This window comes from Parastagonospora nodorum (assembly GCF_000146915.1).
Source record: "Parastagonospora nodorum SN15 chromosome Unknown scaffold_24, whole genome shotgun sequence".
In the NCBI taxonomy this organism is placed as follows: Eukaryota; Fungi; Ascomycota; class Dothideomycetes; order Pleosporales; family Phaeosphaeriaceae; genus Parastagonospora; species Parastagonospora nodorum.
In genome coordinates this window covers 253006-269357 of record NW_001884572.1, presented here as the reverse complement: position 1 = coordinate 269357, position 16352 = coordinate 253006, and the positions used below count along the sequence as shown (strand labels likewise).

At 51.8% G+C, this 16352-nt stretch overlaps 5 protein-coding genes across 5 annotated transcripts; 2 read left to right on the top strand and 3 right to left on the bottom strand.

Annotated features, from left to right (window-relative positions):
- SNOG_12905 (hypothetical protein) lies at nt 1-2817 on the top strand (the record flags this gene model as incomplete). The annotated part of the gene is made up of 3 exons (XM_001803069.1): nt 1-922; nt 975-2599; nt 2650-2817. The coding sequence occupies 3 exons, from the start codon at nt 1-3 to the stop codon at nt 2815-2817; spliced, it is 2715 nt and encodes a 904-aa protein (XP_001803121.1).
- A 3897-nt stretch (nt 2818-6714) lies between these two features.
- On the bottom strand, nt 6715-9174 carry SNOG_12904 (hypothetical protein; the record flags this gene model as incomplete). Its single annotated transcript, XM_001803068.1, has 2 exons — nt 6715-7832; nt 8049-9174. The coding sequence occupies 2 exons, from the start codon at nt 9172-9174 to the stop codon at nt 6715-6717; spliced, it is 2244 nt and encodes a 747-aa protein (XP_001803120.1).
- A 521-nt stretch (nt 9175-9695) lies between these two features.
- On the top strand, nt 9696-11407 carry SNOG_12903 (hypothetical protein; the record flags this gene model as incomplete). The annotated part of the gene is made up of 3 exons (XM_001803067.1): nt 9696-9806; nt 10006-10323; nt 10376-11407. 3 exons carry the CDS (start codon nt 9696-9698, stop codon nt 11405-11407), a joined length of 1461 nt encoding a protein of 486 aa, XP_001803119.1.
- Nucleotides 11408-12123: 716 nt separating this feature from the next.
- SNOG_12902 (hypothetical protein) lies at nt 12124-14185 on the bottom strand (the record flags this gene model as incomplete). The annotated part of the gene is made up of 3 exons (XM_001803066.1): nt 12124-13358; nt 13575-14023; nt 14076-14185. The coding sequence occupies 3 exons, from the start codon at nt 14183-14185 to the stop codon at nt 12124-12126; spliced, it is 1794 nt and encodes a 597-aa protein (XP_001803118.1).
- Nucleotides 14186-15360: 1175 nt separating this feature from the next.
- Nucleotides 15361-16185, bottom strand: SNOG_12901 (hypothetical protein; the record flags this gene model as incomplete). The annotated part of the gene is made up of 2 exons (XM_001803065.1): nt 15361-15841; nt 15890-16185. The coding sequence occupies 2 exons, from the start codon at nt 16183-16185 to the stop codon at nt 15361-15363; spliced, it is 777 nt and encodes a 258-aa protein (XP_001803117.1).
- Nucleotides 16186-16352: the final 167 nt, after the last annotated feature.

The window sequence follows — 16352 nt, the reverse complement described above, 5'->3', positions numbered from 1 at the left end:
ATGGCAGACAAGGCCGTCGACTACGGTCGCAAGCCCGCAGCAGTACCTTCCAGCCGCCCAGCCAACAACGCTTTTAAAAGCGCCATTGCGCGCACGTTTGCCGCGTCCACATCACGTATCAACACGAACAAGGGCTCGAGACAGGTCTCTGCGCCTTCGCACAGTGGCAGCGTAGGCCCGATTGCGCGCGTACCCACTGCGACTGCGAGACCAAAGTCCTCGTACGGCCAATATGGTCAGCATGCTCGTAGCAAGTCGCACCATCAGGTTTCGCGCCCAGCGACTGCGATGCAACAGCGCGACGATGAAGAAGATGACCTCGAGAGGCAAGAGCGCAAAGGTGTGCACCCTTTCTCCCTATCAACGACTCCAAAAGAGACGCTCAAAGTTCCCAAACACGCCCCCAAACCTCTACAGAGGCGCCCGACTTCTCTCAATGTACCCCCGAAGAGGGCCTCTCATTTGTCACACTCCAGAGCTGTATCCTCTCCTTCAAACTTTCGCTCCATCACTCCCGTCATGGAAGAGCCCGACGATAGCTGCGACGATATCTGCAACACTCTTGGAGAGCTCAAGTTGGGCCCTACAAAAGCAGAAACTCGAGACAGCCTTATCGGTGGCGCAACGATCCATGGCAAGGAGGCCAACCCGTTCCTTAGACCTCTTGCATCTCAGATCCCTATCAAAACACCAGCGCGACAGATGATGACGCCGATCCCGGCCCAGAAGCAGTTTGCCGCAGCCACACCGAAGTCGTTGGCACCCTTTTTGAATAGATTTACTAACGATCGTTGTCCAGATTTCTACGACGACCGAATCGAGACTATGGAACGCGACTTCCGCATGTTCAAAGAGAAGATGGAATCTGACATGCAGCAATCGACCGACTACAAGGAGACGATTCAGCAGTTGCAAAGTCGGGGTGAGTGACCAAGCCATGGACTGCTGTTGGCATGACTAACACAACCCCACAGTCACTGAGCTCGACGCCCTCCGTGCGCGCCTGGAGACGCTAAACAAAGGTCTGGAAGGAGATCTCAAGGACACTCAGAGCTGCTTGAGCACAGTCAAGATGGAGCTGGAGATGACGCAACGGAATCACTCATTCGAGACCGAAGATCTACGACGAAAGCTTCGCAATGAGATAGAAGATCTCGAATTCAAACACGAGAAAGAGACCAAGCGAGTGTTGAGAGACAAGGAAGATTCAGAAGAGAAGTTGCGCAAAGACTTCGAAGTCCGGGTCGACAAGCTGCTCAAGGAACACAACGAAGAGCTGGCCAAGCTTCAGAAGAAGCTAGATGCTGACAGTGAAGTCGAACGAAGTCGGCGTGCACAGGAAGCGCAGAAGATCGAAGCAGAATACGCATCGCGGTTGAGGCACGCTGAAACCGAAGCAGATGCGAAGCAGCGCGAGATCCAGCTTGTCCAGGGCGAACTGATCAACACCAAATCGGAACTTGACCGCGAAAAGACGCTGCGAAAAGGACTTGAGGGCCAGTTGACCGAAGCTACGACAAACAACCTCACATTGAGCTCGGCTAATACCGCGATGAAGGAGAAGATTCACTTCCTCGAGTCGGACAGCCAAGCACAGTCGCAGGCTTTCAACGATCTGCACCGACGGATGCAAGAAGCTATCGACGCAGCAGAGCTCGCCCACGAGAAGTTGCGACAAGAGGAGACTCTACGCCGCAAACTCTTTAACCAAGTGCAGGAGCTCAAGGGCAACATCCGAGTCATGTGCCGTGTACGACCCGCCCATGCAGAAGAGTCGGATCCTGCATCGATCGACTTTCCTGACCAAGACACAGATAGCAAGGAGGTTGCAGTACTTGGTCCAAGCAAGCAGAGCGCGATGGGAAAAGACATCACTTCTTCATATGCGTACTCCTTTGATCGAGTGTTCGGGCCGGCATCGCAGAACAACCAAGTCTTCGAGGAGATTAGCCAGCTTGTGCAAAGTGCTTTGGATGGCTACAACGTCTGCATCTTCTGCTACGGGCAGACAGGCTCTGGCAAAACATACACCATGTCATCAGCTGATGGCATGATTCCCAAGGCTACCGCTCAGATATACGCGGAAGCGCAGCGTCTCGAGGAGAAGGGCTGGAAATACACCATTCAGGGCTCATTTGTCGAAGTGTACAACGAGACATACAATGACCTTCTTGGGCGCTCCGAAGATCTTGACAAGAAGAAAGTTGAAGTCCGACACGATCCAGCAAAGAAACAGACGTATCTGGAGAACGTCGTCAGCCTTCCTCTGGATGGGCCAGATCGAGTAGACGAGATGCTAGAGACAGCCAGCAAGAACAGGACCGTTGCGGCTACCAAGGCGAATATGCGATCAAGTCGAAGTCACTCAGTTTTCATTCTCAAACTCGTTGGTGTGAATGAGATCACCGGCGAGAGGAGCGAAGGTACACTGAACCTCGTTGATCTTGCTGGTTCAGAAAGGCTTGAGCATTCCAAGGTCGAAGGTGCACGTTTGAAGGAGACGCAGAACATCAATAAGAGTTTGAGCTGTCTGGGAGACGTGATCAATGCTCTCGGATCAGGCAAGGAGGGTGCTCACATCCCGTACAGGAACTCGAAGGTACGTTTGCACATTGTCATGATACCGAGACTTTAAGCTAACTTATGTAGTTGACCTACCTCCTCCAATACTCACTCGGCGGCAACTCCAAGACGCTCATGTTCGTCATGGTAAGCCCACTGCAAGCCCACTTGCAAGAGACCATCACGAGTCTCAAGTTCGCCACAAAGGTGCACAACACGCACATCGGCACGGCCAAGAAGCAGACCAAGTCGTAGACGAATGGATTGGATCGGGGTATTGGATGTCAAAGGATTGGCGCAGGAATGGCAACGGCGTTGCCTATGTGCATTGTGAACGACTTTTCCCAGCAGCGGCCATTGAAGTGTTCGAGGTCGCCCTGCTATGTCTCTGTTCTCTCTTCTGATACTCTGGCGCATGTGGTTATGAGCACTTTTCATCTCATCATCCCATGGTCTCGGCGTTTTGACTCGTACTATGGATAGTTATGCATCACAATCACGACCAACCAACTTCACATTAACCTGGCCCTTGCCATTTCATCCTGCTCCTTGTTTTGTCCGGCCCTTCTCCCCAATTTCGCACGGCACAACAGCCCTCGTGAGCCGTCTATGCCGTCCCGTCCCGTGTCTCTGCTCCACTCGGAACGTGTCCCGCATGGTTGTCTCGCGTGAACCGTTGCATCGGTGCCAATCACGATGAGCTGTCCCGCTGGTGAAAAACGACTGGTTTCTACACTTCATGGGCAGTTACTGCATGGGGTATGTTGGGCGGCGCGGTGGTGCGGGAGGTGTGCGGGTGGGAAGAGCCGAGATGGTGCCGTAGGGGAGGTGTAGCGTGCGGAGGATATGGGATGGGGGAGTGGAGGTATAAAAGTCGCGACGAGTGCGAGCTTGGGAATATTTCAAATATACGTGCTTTTCCGTTTTCACACAAAATTTCTACACAGGAAATGCATGTGTAATTGTGCTTTTCCAAAACCAAAAACAATATGCCTGCATGATGTGGGCGCTGCGCTTCTCAAAAAGACATACTCCAAGGTATATGTTTGCTGTTTGTTTGGGAATCAAAACCTGTGTTAAGTTCTACCCATGCGAGAGAATGAGTTTTCTAGGTGGTGAGGGTGTCGAAAAACAAGAACGCGAACTGCCCATGAGAAACATACGGTATAATTCCCCATGAAGTTGTGCTTTTTCCTGTACTTAGGCAATCCGTCAAAAATCATTGCACAAGAAGGGTGATGTTCTCCTCTCTCTACTTCTGAGATTCAAGGAAACATGTGGATTTCGCATGGGTCTTTGGGTCCCGGGAGGCACCGACATCTCTCCGCTTCAGGCCAGACATTTTACGCAAATGGTTTATATTCGAACGGCACCTCACAGTTTCTAGTCTATCTTCCCTCTCGATATTCAATCTTTACAACACAAACTTCCGAGGAAATCTGTCCAAAATCATGTCTCAGAACCATCTGTGTCTATCCCTCGACCAAAAGAATTACGCAACATCATCATGCCTTGTGCTGTGCGGATTTCTCAAAAGCAGACCGAAACCTTGCCATGAATCTCCCTGGGGTTTGCTAACCGTGTTTCAAAAGGTAGCAATCGGCACAGCTTATGTCGTAAAACGCTTCGACGCTCTGGTCATGTGCGTGTCGCGAGTTGGAAGATGGGTATAAAAATTGATGATTCTTCCTCTGAACTTCTTTCTTCTATCACGCATTCAAAGAGATCGCAAGTCCAAAACCTTCGGATGACAGGTTCATGTTCTATCCTGCTCTCGAAAAAGCGACCAGGTCGATATCCATGTTGCTGCGAGCTACTCAATCTTGCCGTTTTGTTAAAAGTGATGACGCAAGCAATTGATGTTTCCTTTGCGGTCTCTGCCAGCAGTATCAACGATTGCAATCAAGACCCAAAAAGACACACTTCCTTAATCGCATGTCTCGTTTTCTGCGTCCGCCTGCAGGCATCAGCTCAGGTATATGTACAGTCTCAATGTAATTATCTGTACAAAGATACGCTTTCCGGAATTCGACCCAAAAGATCAACCGAGTAAGCACATGAGCGTGAGCCAGTCTACACATAAATACTTCAGCCACGAACAGGCTCTTTTCCTCCACAAAGTTAAGCCTCGCATCAAAAAAAGAAAGAATTGAGATGAATGTTGGTGTCGAATATAGGAGATCATAGCGGCTTATGTTTGGCCAGTCTTTGAAGCCTCCGTACAGTCCCAGATTATGTTCAGTAGATTCTGCTGATATAACAGAAACGAGTCTCAGTCATTCATGCCTGGGAGTTGTCGGATTCTAATGAGACTTCAAAATCAAGCTCGCTATCTTGTATGACTGTGAGTGTCTTGTTTCAAAATGATCAAGAGAAGTACTTCTGTTCTTCCTTGCCCCTCCTCCAAGATGGTGTATATATGCCACCTTCCCCGGCCTAACACTTCTCTTTCTCCTTCTCCTTAACACAACACTTCTCTTCGGGCACAAAAAAGTGAGCAATTTTTGGTGCATGTCTTTCCCTTCCCATTCTCCCAAAAACGAAACCTGGATGGTCAAGATTGATGATTTGCTTCGTTCCAAAACGACAAGACCCAGTAGCAATGAGTTTCGCCGGCCTCTCTGAATTAGTGTATGTATACAACCTCTCTCACCACTTCTTCTACTTCTCAACACAGCACCAATCCTCTTCGGAGACAAAAAAAGGCGCCTGAACTTGCCATGACTTTTTCCAACGCTCGAGAGATGATACGAAAAACGGTGCCTCATCTCACATCTCCCGGACAAAAGAAATGAAGAATTACGTTGCATGCATTGCCTTGTTCCAAATACCAAACACTACACCTATGGTTTTCCCTGCTCCTCCTCTTGAGAGCGACTACATATATGACTTCTCTCATCACTCCTTCTCCTCACCACACAGCACCCCTCTTCAGATACCAAAAAGTGAGCAATTTTGGGTGCTTATGCCTCTTCTTCTCTCAAACATCATGATGAAGAGGACGTATTTTTGTCTGGCGTCTTTTCAGTGATACGAAAATAACGCTCAATCCATGCCACATGTTCCGAATTGAATGGGTTCGGTTCGTGATGCACGAGTGCTTCGCTGAGATAGTAAGACCCAGTGGTCATGGGTTTTGCTGGCTTCGCTGAGATCGGGTATATATACCCTCCCTCTGCCACCACTTTCCTCCCCAACACACCCGCCTCTACTCTTCCCACCGAAATACACCCTATTGCGTCATCATGTCCTTTTCCTCTCCATCTCCACTTTTTAAAATCGAAACCTCCAAAAAACTCACGACTATCCTGGCGCACCTTTCAAAACGAGCATCGATGACTATCCCCGCGCACTCCCCCAAAAAACAAGAAACCGCTTAACACAGCGTAGATGTCATCATGCCTTGTGCCTCTCCCCTTTACTTTCCAAAATATAGACCTCAAAGAGAGCATGAATGTCCCAGCGAGCCTCCGAAAAGACGGAAAGCAGCCAAAGGAAGTGCGGATGTTCCTAGCTCAAAAGCACGATCTACAAGACCCATCTCTCTCTGTGCTCAACAAACATTATTGCTTAGCGTGTGCGCTTTCCGCACTTGCGTTGTCGGTACGAGAGATATATAAACACCCCCTCTTCGTCTAGATTTCCTGTAACAGTACTTTTCCCTCCTCTCTCAGAGTACGAACCAAGAATGACGTCGAGAGACAAAGTGATTCGCTTCTCCCTCTTCTCCCATCCAAAAACGAACACTGCGCATATTGATGTCTGGCAGAACTTTGGGCGAGAATATCGCGATGTATGTTATATGTGCGAGATTTAAGAGTCAGACGATGCTATCTGTGAGAGGTAGCAAGAAAGGAGCGGGGCCAGGGTATATGTCATTTGTCAAGTCGGTGTAGCTTTTTTTCAAATCCCACGACATTATGAATGAGTCTCGGCAGCACAAGGAGAGGAAATGTGGCACACGAGCACTGAAAAGCCAAGAATAGCAACTTGGATGTTTAGAATCGTGCGCTGTGGCGCGAGAATTGTGTATTTCTTGACAACATCTATCATGTCATGAATCATCGCTGAGTAGCGATGATGCCCATCATCACCTGCTCAAAAAGTGTGATTCGTAATGATACATCCCATTCGTCATCAATTGTGTTTCCTTCAAGTCACCACCTCTTCCCTACCCGGCGGTCTCCAATCGAACAAATCAAAAGCCTCCGTACTCCACGGTCCAACATCAGTATCAATCACCGGACTCGGCAAATCAGGCTCATCCACAGGCGCTAGATTCGTCTCGACATTCAAACTCTGGGTGCGCTGGAACTTCTTGCGCGGATCCGTACGCTTGACCAACGCCGCGAGGCCCGAGGACTTCTTCTTGAGTGCGGGGGCTAGAGCTGGCGCTGGCAAATCCTCTACTTCCGCCTGATCACTTGATGTTCTGGGTAAATTGCGCTTCTCCCAGTCATCAGCTGTGCTCGGTATTGGTGCGTCGTTCTCGCTCCGCACGCGCCTCATCTTTCGAGCTGGCGATTTGCCTGTGGGTGGTGGGTCATCTTCGATCGGATCTTCAGCGCGTGTGCGCTTCCTGGGTTTGGTCAAGAGAGCAGCGAGCTCAGTTGTGCTCATTAATGGTTCTTTCTTCCCACTTCGTAGCGGATATGGCGGCAAAGCCACTGGCTCCTCAGGGGGCGCTGGAGCTAGGGCTGGGGCTTCAGCGATGGGTGTTGTTGCGGCGGATTCTTTTGCGATACGCTTTGCTCTCTTTGGGAAGCCGCCTGTGGAAAAATGTTTTTTGGCAGAAGATGTCGAGCTGGTTCGTGATCGCGCGCCGTACGTATCAGTATGCGCGGGCGAAATATCTCTTGAGCGTGGCTCTGGAGGCTTGAGTACGGGTTGAACAGTTGGCGATAGGGGAGGCATTGTCTGAGGAGTTTCCGTTGCTTTCTTCGCAGTTTGTTTCTTCGCTTTCTTCGAAACGGGCGGTTTTGGTTCTATAGGCTCGGTGGCTACAACTTCTTGATCCTCCCTCTCGGGAGGTTGGGCCTTCGGCTTTTCTTCAACAACCCCTCTCGCAATGGATTTCATTACTGGTGGTTTTATCACAGGCGATAGCGGTGGTCGATTTGTCTCCGCAGGCGAAGACGCAATCAGGAGCTGCTGGTCCATGAGGCCATAAGTAATCTCAGGGTCATCAAAGACATCTCCCGGTGCCTGTGGAGAGAGCACAGTAGTGCGATCTTCGGCCGTCTTTGAATTGACTTCATGTTCGACCAGGCCTGACCGTTGAATTGCTTTCTTCGCTGGAGGACTCCTTGATGGTACCAGGCCGTCACTTCTTTGCTCAATAATTCGTTCTTCTAGTATGGCAGGAGACGAGTCCTTGCTGCGTATCCGTGACACCTTGGAATTGTTCGACCTTGAAGACGAGGCCCTGAGCTCACTACCGGATCTTGAGGCCGGTCTGGATATCGTCTGGCATAGAAGAGTCCCACGTTTGACGCCAGTCGACAATCGCAAGGCCTTTCCTTTCGTAACGCGGGGCGGCGAAGGGGCCGGTGAGGGTTTCTTTTCTGGTGCTTGCACGGGCTGAACGGCAAAGTCCACATTCATGAGACGGTTGGACGCGCTGACTGGCGGAGACGAATTTGGGGCTGGACGCTTGGGTGTTTCAACTGACTTCTTCTTAGGTAGGGGAATCCTCGGTCTTGTGGCCTTTGGGGTCTCTAGTGGGACAGTCGCTGGTTCCGCAAGTTCGCTGGACCGAATCACGGAAGCAGAGATCAAAAGTGGCGCTGGCACCGATTCGACGGGTTTTGCGGGTGTACTGGGCAGTGTCACGTCGGATGAAATGACAGAGGGATCAGACTCTGAGGAAATGGTGATGGCTTTGGAAGGCCGTGAGATGGCTGCGTGGGGCGCATGGACAGTCCTCGCATCTGCAGTTTTGGCCCATAATGGTACACGTTTGACCGGTGAGGACTCATCTCCGTGTACTGGACTTGAAGCCCTCCACCCTGTTTGATGTTCAGCAATCTTTTGCCGCTTTGGTGCCCTCTCTTCTGCCAGATCATTCTCCTTCTGCTTCTCCATCCTAGATTCGTACGGGGACTTCATAGGCATCGCCTTCCCGACGGGTCCTTTAGGTGTGCCAAGGAGGGTGTTCAGCGACTTGTGCCGCAGCTGAGCTCCCGTTCGGGCTACATTGCTTGGTGCCACAGACGTCGGCCGCTGGAATGGCCGGGTGGACGCAGAAGGCGTGGGTCTGGCAAGAGGCTCTTTTGGTGGGTCTTTTTTCTTCGCCACGACTGATGCCAGGTCAGTCTGTGTGATGCCCATGGCCTCTGCGACCTCGACCAGCACGCCTTTGTCCAGACTGAGTTCGTCGCCCTCCTGTAGCTCATTGCTTTCCTTCCAGTATGTGTCGCCGATGTGATTTCTTGCCTGGTCGGTCACCATGACGCGGTTGTTGAACGTGTGAAATTTGAGGTAGCCATCCTGCCATCTCTTCTGCTTTCGTCTGACATCGTGCGTGAAGAGACAGCGAAATTCCGCGACGGGCGCTGTCTGCGAGGCGGGGAGTGCAGTGGAGTGGGGAGTGCTGCGCAGAGGGGCTGTCATCGCGTCGACGTGTAGTTGGGACGCGTCGTGGAAGTGCGGGTCGACATGGGGTCGGCGACGCAGCGGGAGAGGTGTGATTGTGGCGTGGAGTCGTGACCAGAGCGGGACAGTCGCGCCTTCCAAGATTGTTCGCGCCGTCCGCCTCGCGAAAGCACGTGATTTAGCGGCTTCACCTGAGGCGGTTTGCAGGCCGGACGGAGACTCTTCCTTGCTCCTTGCCCAGCTGGACACGCAATCACTCGGAAGCCGGCAGACATGGTACAGCGGCGTGTTGGTGCTGACGCGATCAGCTCGTGTACCGCTGGATGGCACCTTGGGCCTTGAAACGCGGGGCCCTCTGCCTGATCCCGGGCACCACTGTCGCTTTTACCTACCAGCTACATACACAGCCACTTTCTGCTAGCTTCGGCGCAGCTAGCACTCCAGAGCCCGTCCTGAGCTGCTCGACCTCAGATAATTAATTCTCCTGCAACCGCGACCACCGCCAACTACACGCACCCAAGTCGCGGCCATTTTGCAAGATGCAGCGGGCGCAGCGCACCTTTGGGCGCTTCCTGAAAAGGACGCCCAATGAGGCCGATGTTGAGGCCATGCTCCACGACTTCAACGATTCGGAATCTATGCTCGAGAAGGTATGTGAGTTATATATCCCACAACGGCAGCTGCGAGGGTGGTTGCACAGGCATGAACTGGCGGGGCTCCAGCAACCCAACAATTTCCAGTCGACGCGCAACGCCCGAACAAAGCGCTGCACGTGTGCATGCCTCGCCGGAAATCATGTTATGGTGTCGTAGCAACCTAAATGTGCTTGACTAACTATCATCTGCGCAGCTCGAGGAATCCTCGAAGCAATGGCGCGATGCCTGGACGAACATTCTCAACCACCAGCTGGCCGCTGTCGAGTACCTTCACCTCCTCTACAAGCCATTGGGCGGCGAGGGAAGCGCGGGAGGCTCACATGTAGCTGTCGAGACGCCACCTGCGACGCTGGAGCGCGTTGCAGCCTTGCAGACGGCCTTCGCGGAGCTGAAGACAGACATGATGGAGGAGGTCAAGGACATTGACCGCAAGTTGATCATACCCGCAAAGCTTGCGCGAGACTCACTGAAGCCCATGAAGAAGGCCATCAAGAAGCGAGAGGACGCAAAGGTGGGTTTGTTGCCCCTTGTGCCACTGCCAGTGTTGACGCGGCCCCCTCCAGGTTGACTACGAACGCTACAAGAGCCGCTGCGAAGCCCTGCAAAACAAGAAGACGCGCTCCGACCGCGACAACGTTGCGCTCAGCAAACATGAGGCTGATCTCGAGCGCTCGTCGCACGCCTACCAGCTTGCCGACGAGAACCTCCGCGACCGCCTGCCCAAGCTGAACGCAGCAACATTCTCCATCCTCCCGCATCTGCTGGCGAACCAGATCGTACTGCAGAACAACCTGATCGGAAACCTGTACACTGTACTGCACCAGTACTCGCATGAACAGGGCTATCCTGACCCGCCACCTGAGCCAGAGGAGGTCATACCCTTATGGGACTCCAGCTTCACGTCCTTACGGAAGGAGATGGAGTCCGAGTTTGGCTTGTTGAAGACGGGCAAGGCAGTGCAACAGCCCATGCGACTGCCTGACAAGGGAGAAACATTGACTGGTCTCGGCCTCAGAAACAAGGTCATTCCCGGCCGCGGCGGAAGAGCACCCAGCAGTGAGTCGGTGCCGACGATCACTCGTACAAATGCCAGGCCTTCATCGACACTGCAGTCCCCAGCCGAAAACGGACCACCTCTGAACCTCTCGAGCAAGCCTTCGTACAGCTCACTGAGTGCCACGAAGCCCAGGATCCCTTCGAGCTCACCGCACCTGGGTACTCCAAGCTTAGAGCAGTTCGGTCGCAGGACATCAACCGCCTCACACGACTCGTCTTACTCCAACAGCACCAACGGCCACAGTGACTACTTCACTGGCGTCTCCAAGATTCGGTCCAACGGCTCCAACGGTTCCACGTCACCAAATCCCGCGGCAGGAAAGAAGAAGCCGCCGCCACCGCCGCCTAAGAAGATCGGCTCTTTCCAGTCCGAGTACGTTACCGCCATGTACGATTTCGACAGTCATACGGCTGGTGATTTGTCGTTCAGAGAAGGCGACCGCATCCGGGTTGTGAAAAAGACAGAGAGCTCTCAGGATTGGTGGGAGGGCGAAATTGGAGGCGTCAAGGGAAGCTTCCCAGCAAACTACTGCAAGTGAAGCTTGGACTGCCACTCCCATCTTCACGGAGACGATCTTTTACTTTCAATCGTGAACGTGGTTCACAAATCCGTTGGCCTGGGGTTACTTCGGACCTGCGCGAGCTCTCGTATTGGAGAAGTTCTCTCGAGAGTTGCATACATGCAGTATGCTGGATCTTGATATGAGACGACTTCCAAAGATATCCAAAATGCATCAAACGGAGTTGGGTCTATTGGATGTATGTATTTGATCAATGGACAAGCTATAATGTCTACTACTCTTCATCGAAAAACTTCATCTTGACGACTCAAGTACCCGCAATTACTCAGGACGGTCTTCGAAACTCTACATGACCACATTGAAGTCCTGCGTCATGTTCATCGATCTCTCACCACGAACAGCCATCTGATCCAACATGTATAACTGAAAGGATAGAAACGCTAATTGGGTGTGCAAAGATATGAAACCTTCGGGAAAAACACTCATCTGTAAGGTCCTTCGAAGGTCTGCTCGCCCTTTCCATCTACCGCAACTTTCACACATTTACTAACCACATCTTGTAATTCACGCATCGGTACTTATACTCTCCCGCATTGAACCTATCATCCTTGTCATTGCACTGGCCCAATATTTTCCGGAACGCATATCGACAATCGTCCGCACCCAGTTTCCAGTCGTAGCCACTAAGTCTATGTTAGTAACAGGTCCAAGCGCACTGCAGAGACTATCAATACTTACTCGCAAGCTCTCTTATCAAAATACGGCCGCTTCCCATCCTTCAAATTCAGCGGCTCAGCACCTATCGCCAAGTGCGACGACTTGCCCTTGCCGTTATCGTAGAACTGTGTTTGTCCTTTGGGTGGGTAATCAATCATGCCAGTCCAAGCGAGACCGTTTTGGAAATTCTTCAACGCGCCGCCATCGACGCAGAAGTAATTTATCGCCTTGTCTATATCATCTGGATAGAGTTTATGCCCGGGATCTCTGTTCGGGGGGTCGCATCCTACGCCCCATGGATCGCCGTTGTCGATTGCACCGTTGTATCGGCTTTGGTATTCGGAGGGCGGAAAGGATAACTTATCACTTCCTTGCCACGGTGGATTACCTTCTGCAACGAGACCGCTGAGCTCGAGGGAGTATTTAGCAGTGCCGACCACAGCAGTGAAACCGTGTGTCTTGTCCGATTCAGAATCGCATTCTTTCAAGCCGTCTGTGAACGCTGAAATGCACTGTCCCTTGACAACGACAGCTTTCTTGTCGGACGAGGCCAGATTGACGTGAGGCCAGAATGAGCTGCGTTTTGGCACGCCTAGCTGCGCTATGTCAAATCTTCCATACCGTTCGTCCCTGTCTGAATTGAGGTACGTCTGATCGTTGCTGGTGCACCACTCTTTAATCGCAGTCTCGACGCTAGGCTTTCCAGCGCCGTCGTACTTTGGCGCCGCGAAGTGACCTTTTGAACTCCTGCACTCAATTTTCGCCTTTACTTCTGGCGGCTTTGGAACCTCGATGCTAAACGCGTACGAAGCGCACCTAGCATCCAGAAAACCCGTCTGTGCAATTGAATTCTTGTCATCCCCTCTCTTGCAGCTATCCTGGTGGCTGAGCTGATCGAAGGCTTGGGCGCACGTCGTTGAGCACGTTGCTGAACTTCCTGCGCGAAGGATACGCGACAGTGTGAACACATAACCCTTATACTTGTCGTTATCGTTAGGACTAGCTCTCCTGAGCCACCGGCGTAGTCTCGATGTGAGCGCAGGAGAATTCCCCTTCGCGTCTACAGCTCGGACTACACTTTCCTTCGCATCCCCGACCTCGGCGCAGAACTTGGAGTAGACGTTGCTGAACAGCTCAACCGGAAAGTCGGTTGCATTGTTCGGTGGTGGTGGGCATATGCCGATGGGTATTTGGATCGGGATCTGCGGAGGCACATGCCAGGGCTCCAGGGCGATGGTCTTGATTGCATAAGCTGTTGGCCTGGAATCAGGATCGCCTGTCGGCGTAGGACACACAGTGTTGCAATCTCTCATTCTGCCAACCATAGCACACGAGGCCGAACATTCCACGGTGGTGGTTGAACTTGCGGAGATAGTTGTTGCAGGAGCCATGTTGGGAAGTGTTGATTGTGGAATCGTGCCCTTGAAGTTCACTCCAGGGATCCAATTGACCAACCCCAGAGCCTTACCCTCGTGGATCTTGAGGTAGGCGAGGTATACCGAATAAATCGCTAGGGTGGTCGCGCCTGTCTCCCCTACACCGAAGGCTTTGGTTTGCGTTATTGCGAATGACGTAACGGCTGAAACTGCATCCACCAGGCCCGAGGACGCCCAGGCTGGTTGTTTGCCCGTAAGTGAAGTCAGATCGCTGAATGGACCACCAGAAAGCGCATTGAGGACCAGTGACTGCGCTGCACATATGATGGCACCGATATTTTCAATCACATCTTGTCCCGCCTGGCCTTTGACTGGAGCTTCCTTTGCACCAGGTTTGCCAACCGCAGCTGGGCATTGCTGACTTCGGTCGATCATCTCAGTAAGACGCTTAGCGAGGTCATCAGAAAGGTAAATAGCGAAGTCGCCCTCCGGATGTCCATCTTGAGGTGTGCTGAGAAGTGTAGCTCTTGGTTTGTCCGGCCTGTAGTTGGTCAGATCGCATATCAGAAAGAGAATTCATGGCTGTAACATACCCTGCTGCCGATGTCACATGTGGCTTCGAAGTGACCGTGACAAACGGGGCGCCCGTACCAGTGACTACAGCAAACGTAGCCGCCTCTGCAGCAGATGCAGCTGGACCCATCTGCGTAGGCGGCACATGTATAGCAATAGGTACACCTAGTTCACGATTTCCATCGAGTATGATCATAGGTAGTATCATACTAGCAAGGGCGACTAGTCCCGCTATCACAGCTACTACCTGCCGAGACTCCAGCTCGGTATGCGGATTGATCAAAAGATCTCTCATCTTATTGATGCATGGGCTGTCAACGGTTTTGCAGTCATTCGATATTGCTTTTTGTATGTTGCCGCGTAGCTCCTCTGACAGAACAGCGTCAACGCCACCGGCGGAGCCTGCAGCATCGGTAAAGATCACACGGGACCCTGTGAGTGTTGGTGTAGTTGCCTTTGATTTCATTAATACGTAGGATTATGTCATCAAATTGTAGTTATCAATTACCAGTGAAGCGGAGTATTGGTTGATATCGCCAAGGGATAATGTGAAAACGTCGGCTACAGAGGTTGCTAACAGAGCTCCAATGGCCAAAGAGAAGAAGAGTCGGACCATGATGGACCTTGATGGGGGTGAATGCAAAAGGTTGAATTGTGAAGTATGTGAGACTAATACGAGCATATTCGCTCTTTAAGTACGCACATCGTTACGTTTCGGTCAGTCCTGCGATTTTCCTTCGCCGCATGCTTTTGCAGTGTCTTTCTCTAGTCTGCCTTACGCCTCCATCGTGCCTTCCACTAGCACCGGCGATACGTGCGTCTACAGCATGTCTCACTGTCGTCTACCCCATCTGATGCTGCGATCGTGGCTGAGCATGCAGTGTTGCTGTTTCTAGAGGCTTGTTCCATGAAATGATGGCGATTCGAACTGTGCCTTTGTTGCCGCCCATAGTCATGAAATCACGCGCGGCAAGAGGTAATGCAGGGTTATGAACCGCACTAAGCGCTAAAACTTTAGGTCGCAGTTCCAAAACATACTGAATGAGGATACACACAGGATGAGGAAGAGCGAGAAAGATGTAACCTATGTGCGGAACAGGTCAGTATGATATGAATATTACGCACGATGCAGGGTGCTATTCATATGGGCTGCAGACAGGTTGCGTAGTTTCCATACAATGTAAGTGTTCCTACATGTAGCTGAGTATGTGCCAAACGAATTGAAAAGTGCCATATCTCTATGGCAGTACCCAGAAATCGATCCTTCGTCGTAACTGGCCCAATGTCTCGAACGCAAACAGTGTTTCAAGGCGCGCTATCTCCTCCAGCAGCTTCCATGATACTGACCAAATGCGTGCGCCCCAGTCTCCTGGCATACTCCAAGGCAGACAGGTGCCCATCTGCAACCTTCAGATGCGGATCTGCGCCGCGCGCCAGCAGGAACCTAATCTTCTCCTCATCACAGACACGCACCGCTGCATACAGAGGTGTAGATCGTCGCGGTGACACATAGTTGATGTCCGCGCCGTGTTCAATTAGCGCTTCCATGGTAGCTGTGCCGTTCGAATTGTGGCGGAGTCCGATGGCGTAGAACAAAATCTCGGGATGCAATGTTGCCCCATGCGCAATCAGTGTTCGCAGCGCCGTGGGGTCTGAGAGCTCTGCTGCATCCATCAGCGGGGTTCCCGGGTGTGAACAACTACCCGGCAGCTTTGGAGATATGACATTCGGGTTTGCACCATGTTCTAGTAGCCAACGGAGCAAATTTTCGCTTTCGAGGGCGTAACTGTGTTTCTATGAATAGAGATTCGTCACGGTATGATGCACCACTTACTATAGACCATTGAGCTGTGACGGCGATGAATTGATGTCCCACCCCGAATCAATCAAGAGTTTAAACACAGCAGTCTCCTCCCTGGCAAAGGCGGCATCGAACGAGGCATTGTTCAGTTTCGCCCCCAGTCGTAGTAAAAGTTCAATCGTCGCCAGTGAATTTTTAGGCATCGCTAGGGCCAGACCAGCATCGAGCTCACACTGCGCTTGATCGGGTGGCATTCCGGTCAGAATCCTTTGAATCGAGTCCAGGTCGTCATCGTGTACAGAGTCCTGAAGCGTGCGGTTGGTGAGCATTGTGGCGTGGTTGAACTAGGTGTCTGGCGGTTGGATGAGATGATGTAGAAAAATACTTTCAAAGAAATCGAGGGCCCGAGGTTTTCAGGACCATTACGGCACGGTGCAGGTGGTCTTTAAAGTTCCCACGCCGTGCGCCAAGGCCCCGAGCGCTAAGCTAGTGACCA